This window comes from Dipodomys ordii, unplaced genomic scaffold (genome assembly GCF_000151885.1).
Source record: "Dipodomys ordii isolate 6190 unplaced genomic scaffold, Dord_2.0 Scaffold1, whole genome shotgun sequence".
Classification (NCBI taxonomy): domain Eukaryota; kingdom Metazoa; phylum Chordata; class Mammalia; order Rodentia; family Heteromyidae; genus Dipodomys; species Dipodomys ordii.
The window spans coordinates 52725635-52738377 of record NW_012267217.1 but is presented as its reverse complement, the minus strand read 5'-3'; the positions used below and the strand labels follow the sequence as shown (position 1 = coordinate 52738377).

Sequence of the window (12743 nt, the reverse complement as noted above, 5' to 3'; positions counted from 1 at the left end):
GTCCCCCCCGCCCCCTCCCACCCTTGTCAATAAAAGCATCCAGCTTTTTTTCCTCTCTGTCTGCTTCAACTTTATTTCCCCCGGCGGGGGGGGAAGTGCGCGCGGGCTCCGAGAGGGGCGGGAAGTGCGCGCCGGTGGGAGGGGGCGCTGGAAGGATGCGCCCCGCAGCTCCCCGCCGGCGTGGGGCGCTCCGCACCGCACAGGGCTGGCCTCGACCCCTCGCGTCCTTGTCCTCGAGTGGACAGAAGCCAAACTCCAGCCTCGATCAGTTGAAAAAAGTGGCCACGGAGAGTGGTGCCCGGTCCCCTCCCGCCCCCCGCGTCCGCTGCGAGGCCAGCGGCCCCAGGACCCGCCTTTTCCATAGTTTGCTTAGCTTCTTGGATGCGCAGCTAAGAGATTAGCAAAGGAGGGAAATTGAGGCACGCCACGGAAGGTCGGGAACTAGGCTCTGGGGCGAAGGTCATGGTAACTGCAGACAGCGGGTCACAGACCTTACTATGCAACTCGGATGCCGAACCGGTCTCCAGACCTGGAGAGGTCCCGCCTTCCCCAAGACAGACGCCACCTCTCGGTTCTCCCCTACCTTCCTCCCTCGCCCCCATACCCCACCCCGCCGGGCCGCCTCTGTCCTCAGCTCCTCCCCGCCCGGAGGCAGGTGGGTGGAAAAGTGACATCTGGTGTTGTTCCAGAGGCGCCCGGGTCCCCAGCACCCTCCCCTCCACCCCCGCCGCCACGGCCTCGGCCTCGGAGGAGGAGGGGAGGGCGCTCCGCCTGCGTGAGTCAATATTTGCCCCGAGCAAATGGGCGCCCGGACAGGTGTGTGCGTGTGTGCGTGTGTGTGTGTGTGTGTGTGTGTGGTAGGGGCGGGCACTGAACTGGCGGTATAAGAGTGTGCTGAGCCCGGGCTCGGGCACAAGCTCCGGGGCGTGGGCTGGGGACGAGGCCAAGCCGGGCTGGGCAGGGGGCAGGGACTTGGAAAGCCGGGCGGAGGGTGGCCGGGAAGGGAGGGGCGGGCCAGGTGAGCACCTGCGACGTGTCAGCCGCCGGTGCGCGGGTGAGGGCGGCGGAGCGGGGAGCGCTCGCTCGGCTCCCTCCCGAGGAACACCGGATCGCCGGCCAAGGGCCACCCACAGGCCCCGGGCCCTCCGCTCCCGCCCCGCGACGAGCCCCTCGCACAAACCGGACCTGAGCGTTTTGTTCGTTCGGCTCGCGTGAGGCTGGGGCGGCTGCTCAGCACCAGTCCCGGGGCCGGCCGGCCAGATCGCCACGCGGGCACCTGCCTGACGCCGCCGCCGCCGCCACCATATGGGTCGCTGCTCTCTGGGGAGATCCGGCTCCCACCCGGCCCCTGACAGCCAGCCACGCCCGCAGACTGCCCGCCGGCTGCGCGGCTCCTGAGCTGGGTCCTTCGGGCCTGGAGGCGGAGGCTGTAGTCCCGGACAGACGGTCTTTTGGAGGTGGAAATCTGGTTTCTAGTCCAGCTCTGTCTCGGCGTCTTCTGTGGCCTTGGGCAAGTCGTTTCCCAGCCTTTTCCATTTGTACAATGAGGGGAGTTACCTGGCCTCAGACAGGAAGAGCTCCCCAGCCTCCATATCCTAGATCCTGGGCTCCTGGCCTTACTTTGAACTTCCTGACAGGAAAAATGGGTGCCTTTCAGTGGTTGTAGCCAAAGGTGTGAGTTATGGGGAATCTAGCTTGGGGCCTCCAGAAAGATCTAAATTCCCCTCTGATCTCTTTGGTGACATCCTGAGATTTCATTTCATGCCACTTTTCCGCCCCCCCCCCTTTTTTCCCCAGTCCAAACATGTCTGAGACAGATATTGCAAAGAACCAAGTCAGAGTCCCCAGACACAGGAGCTCACCCGACTTTCCCAAATTCCATAATTCTGGATCCTCTGCCCTCATCTGGCCATGTCCAAGTAGCCCACAGCTCAGGAGTCTGTGGATCGTAAGTCATCGCTCAAACCTGGGGTGGGCCACTCCTTATTCAGTTACCCAAAATTCTGTGACCTGAGGCCCCAGACACCTGCTGGAGGACCCCAGAACTGAGGAGTCTACAAGGCCTGCCTGGCTTTAGGCTGGTCCTGAACTGAATCTGTCCCATGACTCAAGGTAGTTTCTATTCCACCTCTCCAGAATGCATGGTGGTGCTGAGTCAGGCCCAGAGAAGGAGACCAGTTCCAGGTGGGGAGTAGAGGAAGGTTTCTTGAACAGCTATAAGGAGCCTTGGTGTCCCCTTAGGATGGAGGAACATCACATGGGGAACCATTCGTGCACTCCCATAGAGGCAGATGTGACCCCTAAATGTTCACTCAACTACCTCCCCCCCCCTTCAGCTACCCAGAGGCCCCACAAGATCTTCTGAGTCCCTCTGGGGTAGTAGTCAGATGACCCTGATGTTACCTGTGCTAGTCTAGGGAGAGGGTGGCCTCTTAGTGGAACTTTGCCAGGTGTGAGGGAAGATCTGTAGGCCCCCATCTGGATGTGTGAGGCCCCTATCCTGGCCTCCCTGACCACACATCTGTTTGACGCTCAGCTGTTCCTTTTAGCCTGGCACTGGCTGGCCGGGCCTAATCAGGTGCTTGTCTTGAAAAGAATCTACTTCCCTCCCCCAATTATGCCAAAAGGCAAGAGCTTGTCTCCGGCTGGGACTCCAGGTCCTGGTGCTGCACAAGCTGGTCTCCTTTTCTATGGTTCCCCCAACACATACACACAGGCAACAGTCCTTGGAGGAAGGGTGGCAAGAAAAATGAGGCCACCCAGTGTGCTGGGATCTGCTCTGGCGATAGAAGTTACTGCCTCTTCATCAGGGCCTTTTCCCCCCAGCCCTCCACCCTACCCATCCTGAAGACCCGCATTTCCTGGGTGTCAGTAGGGATCTGATCAGTCCTCCACACCCCTCCCCCCCTGAAGGAGTGGGGTGGAGCCTCCAGGAGCCTGGCAGGCCTGCAGGTGCTGCGCTGGATGGGAGTGGGGGGAGGGTACTCAGCAGCTGGTGTGCGGGCAGCCCCTCCCCCCCTCACAGCTCCTAGCCCAGAGCCTGCTTCCTGTCTTCCCTGTCAGCACCTTAGCTGGGGGAGGGAGCAGGTAGTAAGGGGAACAGAAAAGGGACTGAGCAGTTGACTGCAGCCTTGGGGAAATGGGACACAGCCTAGGAGAAATAGCAAAACAGTGAGGAGGGAAGGATGAGAAAGAGGCCTAAGTACACAGGGAGAAGGAAAGAGACCAGACGGTTACAGCTCAGAACACGTGAGATGATGCACAAAGTGAGCGCATAGAGCCAGTGAGGCTGCAGACTTCCATCCCCTCAACACAAGGGCGAGACCTAAAGGGAGGCCAAAGGAAGAGAGAACCAGAGAGAAACCTGGAGAAGAGGAACACACGCATAATGGTGGAGAACAGGAAGTAGGAACTGCAGAGCGGTGAGGGATTAGAGGCTGGGTAACCAGAGGTGGGAGGCTTGAGGTATGCAGAGGAAGAGGGAGCTGTGAAAACATACTGGGGTGCAGAAATTACCCCCCAATAGAGGATATAGAGGTGGCCTGCAAATGAGGACAGCTGGGGCTGGAAATGGGGTGGAATAAGGGCTATGTTAGAAGATCAGTCTCTTCCCATTAAAAGACAGATTCGTGGCCTGGCTGGATACTGAAGGTTATGAGTGATGAGTATAGATCTGACTCCATCTCTCCCTGCCAGGTCACAGCTGGACAGGCCAACAGCTGGGGCAGCTGCCTTCCCTCCACCCACTCGATGACTGCCCCAGCCTTGGACTTCTCAGCTTGGAGGCTGCTCAGGTTCTGTGTAAGAGTGGGGAGACTTGCCCGTGGATGGTGGGGGTTCATACCCAGGTGCTAATCCCCATCCAGCCAAGGCAGTGCCAGAGCCTTGATGACCTTCTTGGAGATTAATCCCCATGGAGACGGCAGCAGCTGCCCCCTCACTCTGGCTAGGCCAGGTGGGTGGCTGGGTGGGGCGGGCAGAGGCTGGATGGGAGGGGAGGAAGCCTTCCCCAGGTTCTGCTCTAAAGCTAGCCGTGCTGGCAGGCCCCTGCAGGAGCAACAGTCCACTTGTTACTGGCAAAAACCTGAGGCCTCAAGACAGAGAATGAGTAGCTCAAGTGTTGGCCACTTATAGAGCCAAGAAAAGCATCAGGAACAGAAGACATCTTCCGTTCCACACCCCAGCATTCGTTCCTGGAGAGCAGAGACCTGAGCAAGAGCAAAAGAGATTTGGGGCACCTGCTCTGACCCCCTCAATCCTAGCTCATGAGCCCAGTGGTTCTTGTAAAGTCTGTAGGTAGCATTCCGTGGAGAATGCTCTGCTGGCTTCTAGAAGGCAAAAGTGGCAAGGAGGGTACAGATCTGCCATGCTGGCTGCCCTGGGCTCTCCCAATCCAGCCCCAGGACTAAAGTGGTCATAATTAGCAAACACAACAACTGTTAACAGCCAGTACTTGGTGGATGAATAGTACAGGCCGTTTTGTGTTCTGTGTATGTGTAAATATTCAAAATAGTCTTTGGATAATTATTGTCATTTGCTAGAAGGAAAAATGGAGAAGTAGGGTGCAAGGTCATTCAATTTACAAGCTGAGATGTGACCTCAGGAAGTTGATTCTCCGCCCCCCACCATCCATGCCTACTTTAGGAGCCCTTCAATGCCTGTGTAACTGTGGGGTGTGGGGCACATAAAAGGGCACTGCTCAAGTGTGTCTACATCTCCCACCGTGCCTGGCACATAATACCATCTCACTAAATATTTGAAGAATAAGTTAGTGAGCAAATGTCTATCCACATATAAGCACGATGTTGAGGTGTTCTGTTCTACATGTGAACCACGTGGGCTCATACCCACATTTCCATAACTGTGGGTGACTGTGTTTCCATTTGTCTGTGATCCTGTGTGGTGTTCTCTCCCTGTGAGCAGGCGGTGGTGGTCATTCTAGATGGTGGTCATTCTTCAGCACCAGCCAGGGGCAGAGAAGAGGGGCTCCGGGAGATGGGATATGGAAGAGGACAATGGATCTGTGGGGGTTGGGCTCCCTCCTTTGCCAGCCTGAACCAGGCTACTCTTCCTGCACAGAGCTATCTCTGTCTCCCGGGAGACCAGGCTCGCACTGCCCTAGGGAAGGAGTTCATCTGCCTGTTTCCAGAGCCAGGGTGGGGCAGGGACTGGGGAAGCAGGGCTGGAAAGGAGGGGCTGATGATGGGACCCGGATAGCTGAAGGCACCGTTCACAGAATTTGCATGTTCAGTTTCCAAAGTCCAGATCATTTCCCTGTGAAATGAGAGGAAGAGGTGGCAGCAGGCTACCCTGAGAAGATACTGGCTATCAGCACCTCTAAACTGCCCGGGGAGTACTGAGAAGGAAGACTGGGGACTAGGACTCCATCTGGCTCTTCTCTGAGACTTTTCAGGGACTTTACTGGGATGGAGGCCTGTGTGGGAGCTCGGGACTGGCTTTCATTGTAGACTCTACACATCCCCACATGGGAAGAGGGTCTGGTTGGAATCTTGAGAGGCTCACTGAAGGAACTGGGCTTGAGTCTATGAGGGATCTTCCAGGTTTGTAAGAGATTGCTGTGTAGAATCACGGTGTGAGGCAGGTTGGGAGTAGGGGTAATGTTCTGGGATTTCTCTGTGGGATCCAAAGGTCCTATCTTGATGGACTGGATGGACTCCACCTGGGGATTCTCTGAGGTTGCTGAGGTCCCTGTGGGATTCTGGGGTGTCTTTGAGATATAGATCTGAGGATGCCAGGGTTTTTCTACTCGAGTTCCTACTCCATGCCGGAAGGCTGAGCCTGTGGACTTGGAGCAGGTAGAGGTGATGGTGCTGAGCTGGCAAACAAAGCCACCTGGGCATCTATCCTTCAGGAAGCTGAGTGCAACTGATCTGGGAAAACAAACAGGAACAGCTGCTGGGGCTGTGAGAGGGTGTGAGGGGAGACGGGCGGGAGCTGGACCAGCTCGATGGGAAAAGGAGGATGGGAGGGGGCTACAGAATAGAGAAGGAATTACCCCCCCCCCCATGCGTCCCATTCTGGCACTCCAGAGCCCTTCCTGGGCTCTCTCCCTCAATGGCTCCTTCCCATTTTGGGGGACTATGAGACCTAAAGCAGAGAAGGGCATAGGATCCTGGGAAGGCTTCTGAGCTGGGGGCTCTAAGTTCTGAGAGAACCGGCTGCAGACACACCTAAAAGCCATGGAGCAGTGGAGCTGAATACTATTTTCCTAATGAGGAGAATGAGGTATAGAGAAGCGAGAGGCTGGCTAGTATCAGGATTAGAACTTTAGACTAGAAAGGGGCTGGGGCTTCTCACATCTCCACTCAAATGCTAGGTGGTGTCTAATTCTGACCTGCATCTCAATACGACCTTCCTCCACCTGTCTTCTCTTAGTGTCTGTCTGTCTCTGTCTCTTGCTTTTTCTTTTTCTCTGTCGCCCTTCTCCCTGTGAAATACTGTTGTCTGACCAATACCCCTTATACTGGAAATGTCCCAGTTCTGAAAACAATAACAAAAACCACCTTGGAACTAACACACCAGGCCAATATCACAGACAAAGCAAATGCACAATCTGACGCATTTGCTAGCCAGCTAGGCAGCCCTTCCAGACCTCAACACCCCTACCCCCACTCCCTTCACCTCTGTTGTGCAGATTTTCCAGCCAGTGAGGACTGGCTATCTATGCCTCCTGGTGGCCAGCTCTAGAATTGCTGGGTGGAAATGGGAGAAGGAAAACCATGGGACTAACTCTTGCATGCTCACACTTGTGAAACCGAGCAGGGGCTAGGACACCAAGGTCCACAACCGGCTCTCGGCTCAGCCTGTAGCTTGGATTCTTCCTTGTGGTTTGGGTAAAACTATACCCCATTTGTGTTTGTCTAGCCTATTCCCCCCAAGGAACAGTGTGATCAAAACCCTAATTGAACCCATCTAAAGTTGTCCTGACCCATATCGTTCTAACTCGGACTCTGCCCCAGCCCCTGTAACCTAGAACTTCAAAAGTCAGAAGTTAGTAGGAAGGACAACCCCCACTTCCACTGGAGAATTTCCTCTGTACCTCTTTCCTACTGATATTTGACTCGCACCTGACCATCAATTTGTTTACTTACTTGAGAAGTTTTATTGTGTTGCCTATATGTATGTATTTAGCACAGTGCTAGATTTGAGAACAACCATGACAAGGTAACCAGTCCTTGCCCCTGGGAGTGGAGCTTACAGTCTAGCAAGGGAGACATCGGCATACCCATAAACACACTCTTTTTAATGTCTTGAGCAGGACACCAGGGGCTCATGCCTGTAATCTAGCTATTCAGGAGGCTGAGATTTGAGGGTTAAGGTTTGAAGACAACCTGGACAGGGTATAATAGTTCGTGAGACTCTTACCTCTAATTAATCAGCAAAACGAAGTGGACTTGTGACTGTATTAGTAGGAAGTGAAAAGATCAAAGAGAGTGCCCAGGTCCTAAATTTACACCCCAGGCCTGACACATGCACAAATCTGTCTTTATGGAATGATAAATGCTAACGAGAAAACTACATGATGTGGTGGGAAGCAAGAGTGCCTGGAATTGCTTATCATCCAGGAGGTGACAAAGCTGGTAGCCATGCCAACACCTTACCATTGACCTAGCAGGGAATGCGCACAGCAAACCCAGAGGCTCTAAGGAGAGAGTGGGCTTTAAGAACTGGCAGAAAGGGGGGCTGGGAAGGTAGCTCAGCGGTAGAGTGCATGCCTTGCAAGCATGAGGCCCTGGGTTCGATTCCTCAGCACCACATAAACAGAAAGAGCCGGAAGTGGTGCTGTGGCTCCAGTGGTAGAGCGCTAGAGCTGAAGAGCTGAGGGACAGCGCCCAGACCCAGAGTTCAGGCCCCATGACCGGCAAAAAGAAAAAAAAAAGAACTGGCAGAAAGGATGGCAGACAACAAAGCTACCTTTTCAGGAGCTGGGGTGATATGTGTGGACAGGGAGCCCCGTCAGTTACAAGATAGCATGGGTGTGGCAGAGCTGTGGCTTTGGATTCAAACTCATATCTGTTCACTTCTGCACGTGCACACGGACCTTTTTGCATTGTTCTGATGATTCAGAAGCACTTGGCTCAGAAGAGCAACAAATTATTAGCTCATTTCCTACTCTCTCTTCACACGTCCACTGGAATATCCTATGCGCGTGCGCATGCGCGCGCGCGCACACACACACACACACACACACACACACACACACACTTTAGAAGAGGTCTTTGTGCCTACTGGACAGCTGCCAGTGGTGGGGAAATTTCTTTCCTGGAGCAATCCCCTGGGGGTCCCTAGCCTTTTCCTTGTATTTGTGTTTTCTCCCCCTCACCACACATGGCGCTGGAGTATTGGGACAAGACTTAGGACCTTTGCTTTAACTTTTCATCTGGGCCATCTAGCTGTTGACAACTTTGACCAAGTCATGGACCCCTCTGCCCAGGCCTCTGCTTCTCTCTCTCTGGGAAATGCAGAACAGAGACAGAGCAGTGTTGGCATTTAGCTGACACCTTTTATGGGAAGCCTGAACAGAGAGCCTGGTCTAAACTGAGCACTCAGTAGTAAGGGGATAGCTCTCCGAACAAGTTAAGACTAGGGCCCTACATCCTAGACCCTGGCAGCACCGTGAGTCAGGGTAGGAGCCAGAGATGGAGATGTTCTCCCCACTAGCCACGGCTATCCGCTTTGCTTACTATTATTGCTAACCCCAAGGTGGGTGATGAAAGCCTCTTTCCGTTGTTTCTGCGCTTGGCGCCACCTTGCGGCCAGGGCCGGCCACCGCCTGACCTCAGGCTCCAGGGCCGGGGAGAACTGGAGAGCCAGCCACTGGAAGGTAGTTTGGGAAGAAAGGGGTCGCCAGGGGTCCCGATGCATCGATCGTCCAGGGAGAAGAGGAGTGCGAGGTTTGAGGGAGAGGTGTCGGCGGAGGGCCTTCTCTACCTCCGCCCGAGCGTCACCCAAAGAGGGATGAAGAAAGGGGGCGGGGCGGAGGGAGTCTCAGAATTTGGGAAGAACTTCCGCGCGCTGCGCCCAGGAACACGAGGTCGCAGCTGGTCATCGGGGCTGGGCGGCTCAGGCCCGAAAGAAAGAAAGAAAAAGAAAGCGCGGAGTCAGCCGGGGCTGGGCTGGCGCGCGATCTGCGCTTCAGCACTTTCCGTTGTAATCTCCGCCGCCAGGGGCCAGATCGGCGGCGCTGGGAAAGCCCTTGGCTCCCTGGGGCCGGCCCGCTCGGACCGAAGCCGGCCTGCTGAATCAGCTGCCCCCCGCCCCGCGGGTGAGGGAGCGGGGCGGGCGCTCAGCCTGGCTATAAAGCCCCGCGCGCCAGGCTCGCGCGCAGCCTCTCCATTTTCCCTTCGTGGTGCGCTCACACACTCGGTGAATACCCGGGATAGGGGCGGGGTGGGGCGGGGCGAGATGCGGGAGAGCCCCCGGGCAGCCTGGGGTCCGGAGCCTGGCCTGATCCAGCTGCTGGGGTCCGTCGCACCCAATTGGAGCTGGGCAGGCTTTGGCTAGGTGAGAGCATGGTCCCGCCCTTCCTGTCCCAGCAGCCATGAGCAGCGCCCCCGCGCCGGGCCCGGCGCCCGCGTGCCTCACGCTCTGGGACGAGGAGGACTTCCAGGGTCGTTGCTGTCGGCTGCTGAGCGACTGCGCCAACATCAGCGAGCGCGGGAACCTGCGCAGGGTGCGCTCGGTCAAGGTGGAAAGCGGCGTGTGAGTGATCCTCCGGCCCAAGCTGGCCTAGCCAGGCCAGGAGCTCGGCTTCCATTCGGGCGAGGGGAGTGGGATCTGGGAAGGGGGAGGCCGACTTCCGTCTCTCAAAAGCCCGGAGACAGACTCACCAATGTGGGAAATCCCTCCGAAACTTCCCATCTGTCTGCACAAAAGGTTTTCCGTGTGGTGACCTTGTTCCCCAAAGTTTTTCTCTGAGCAAAGTTAGCTCCTCGCTTCCATTGAACAAAAGGGAGGAGGGGGGAACTAGTCTTCTAGAGCCCAGATTGGAGCTCTTGGGAGAACGGAGACCTGGTTGCTGACACACAGGGCTGGGAGGCGGGGTGCTTCCTTTATGCAGGTTGTCTAAATCCGTGGAGTAGGACAAGCTTGGTTGGCTCATCTTTGTAACCTGAAAATCTTCTTCCAGCCTGGAGGCCCCTCGAAGCTCAGATAACTCAGCCTCAAGAAAGGCCAAATGGCCAGCAGTGGTTGTGGGGTGTCTCAAAGGAAGGACCTAGGGTTGGAAAACAAAGAGACTGGGCTTTTTGATGTTTTCATCCACAGCAAACAAGGGGGAGGGAGAGGAAGGAGTGAGGCTGAGCAGATGCCTCCCAGCTCCCCTTCTTCTTTCCCAGATGGGTGGCCTTTGAGTACCCTGACTTCCAGGGACAGCAGTTCATTCTGGAGAAGGGAGACTACCCTCGATGGAGCGCCTGGAGTGGCAGCAGCGGCCACCCCAGCAACCAGCTGCTTTCTTTCCGGCCAGTGCTGTGTGCGGTGAGCACAACCCATTTCCCCTCCTCCTGAGCCTCCTAGCTCCAAGTACCCTAAAGGCTATTTACCCTGCCCAGGGTATGTCAACAAACTCTTAGATAACTGGTTTACTTACAATTGCTTCCCCAGGAACTAGACAGGTTTCTGAGAATTGTGGTTGTGGGAGCAAAGCCAGAACCCTGGAAGTCAGCACCAAGGACAGTGCTAAGATATGACATTCTGAAGGGCCCAATGGTCCTTCACACCCACAGCCAGGCCTCTGCCATCCAAGAGTTGGAGTGGCTGCTGCTAGCCTCATATACAAACAGGTGCAGATATGGGATTTGGAGGGGCAAAGTGACTTCTCAAGGTCACAAGGAAAAGAGACTAGGACTCAGTCTAAGGATCCAGGCTGAGGTGAGTCTCAGTGTATATCTTTGTGTTGGAAAGGAGGACCATTTGTGTTTACTTAGGTATTGGTAAATCATAGGGCTGCAGTAGAGGGCAGAGGACACAGCCCAGCGGGATGCTGAGGATCCATGCAGGAAATGAGGAAGGCCCTGGTACTAGGGAAGCCATGATACAACCAATGGGATACTCTGGCCTGTGTGTGCCCTCCAGTACTCCTTAGCTAGGCCTTGCCTTGTGTGTGGGCTGGTAGCTAGTCAATGAGACTCTTAGAGGACTGCCTTGATAAAGGGGTCTGATTTCTCACAGGACCTCTGGTTTTGTTCTGAAAAACAGCCCATGTCACAAAATACCTTCTAGTCCTAACCTGAAAGGGTCGCCAGGAACTCTTCCAGTTTCTCCAACACAAGTCATAGCAGGGGCTAGGTGGAGCCTCTGAGCATCCCAGCTTGCCTGACTTCTGGGGAGATGATGGAGTCAACTCTAGGAGTGTTTGTAGGAGCCAAAGAAGCTGCACCGTTTTTTGTTGGGTGGGGATGGGAGAAAATGGGGCTGAGGATGAGTCTGTGAGTGTCCCTTTGGAGGACCTGACCACTCCATCCTCTCACCCTTATGCCTCAGAACCACAGTGACAGTCGAGTGACACTGTTTGAAGGAGAAAACTTCCGTGGCTGCAAGTTTGAACTCAATGATGACTACCCATCACTGCCCTCCATGGGCTGGACCAGCAAGGATGTGGGTTCCATCAAAGTCAGCTCTGGAGCGTGAGTCCTGGCACCCAAACAGGGAGATCAGAAAGAGCCAGGAGGCAATGTGAACCTTTGTAACCTGCAAAGAAGGTGATGGGGAGAAATAATGGGGTGCTAAGAGTCATGGAAGACAGAGGGGGTGTGGAAGAAAGTGAGAGGCTAGAGAGGCAGAAGGACAAAATGGAGAATGATGTGGGAAGGGCGGGGCAGGGGTTGAGACCTGGGTGGGAGACAGGATGAGGAGAGTGATAGGAACCTGAAAGGCCAGCCGATCACCTTCCCAGACAGGCAACGCTGGAGCTCGGAAGTTGAGAGCCAAGAAGCAAGGACTTCTAAAAGGACATATGTAAGGGTGGGTGCAAAGCCCAATGACCACCTGTTTCCTCACTGACCTAGGTGGGTAGCCTACCAATACCCAGGCTACCGAGGCTACCAGTATGTATTGGAGCAGGACCGGCACAGTGGGGAGTTCCGTACCTATGGTGAATTCGGCACACAGGCCCACACAGGGCAGCTGCAGTCCATTCGGAGAGTCCAGCACTAGCTTCCACACCTCCAGTCACCTACCCTAGGGATCCTCAATAAAGGTCCCTGAAACTGCCTGCCCCTCTTAATCTCCTTCATATCTAGCCGTGTGTGTGTGTGTGTGTGTGTGTGTGTGTGCGTGTGTGTGTGTGTGCGTGTGCCCATGCACGCATGCGTGCATTCCGTGATGCTGGGGATGGAACCCAGGGCCGTCCGTACACTAGGTAACCACTCTATCACCGAGCTACACACCCAGCCCTGGTGTCTCTCTGAGCGTTGCTCTCCAGCAACCTGACTCTCCCTCAGGTGCTAGCACCTTTGTCTATCAAGTGTGAACTGGCTTAGACTGGGTGTGGGTAGGCTCCATTAAGGCTGAGAGTTACCAGCTGGTTGAAGTCTTGAGGATCCTGTTAAACACAACCAGTGAACGCCCCTCCCTGTTAAAGGCCCACCAACACAGGCCAGAGGTACTACAAGCCCAGATGGCATCTTCCATCCACTAGATGGGTGGATGGACACATCCACACACAATAGAATTGCAGCCTACACATACACTCGAGCCAAGTACATGACAGATAGAATTTG

At 55.3% G+C, this 12743-nt stretch overlaps 1 protein-coding gene across 1 annotated transcript; it reads left to right on the top strand.

Moving 5' to 3' along the window:
• Nucleotides 1–9326: 9326 nt before the first annotated feature.
• On the top strand, nt 9327–12239 carry Cryba2 (crystallin, beta A2). Its single transcript, XM_013037092.1, has 5 exons — nt 9327–9387; nt 9558–9723; nt 10359–10500; nt 11506–11648; nt 12030–12239. The coding sequence occupies exons 2-5, from the start codon at nt 9563–9565 to the stop codon at nt 12175–12177; spliced, it is 594 nt and encodes a 197-aa protein (XP_012892546.1). The 5' UTR covers nt 9327–9387; nt 9558–9562; the 3' UTR covers nt 12178–12239.
• The last annotated feature ends 504 nt before the right edge of the window (nt 12240–12743 follow it).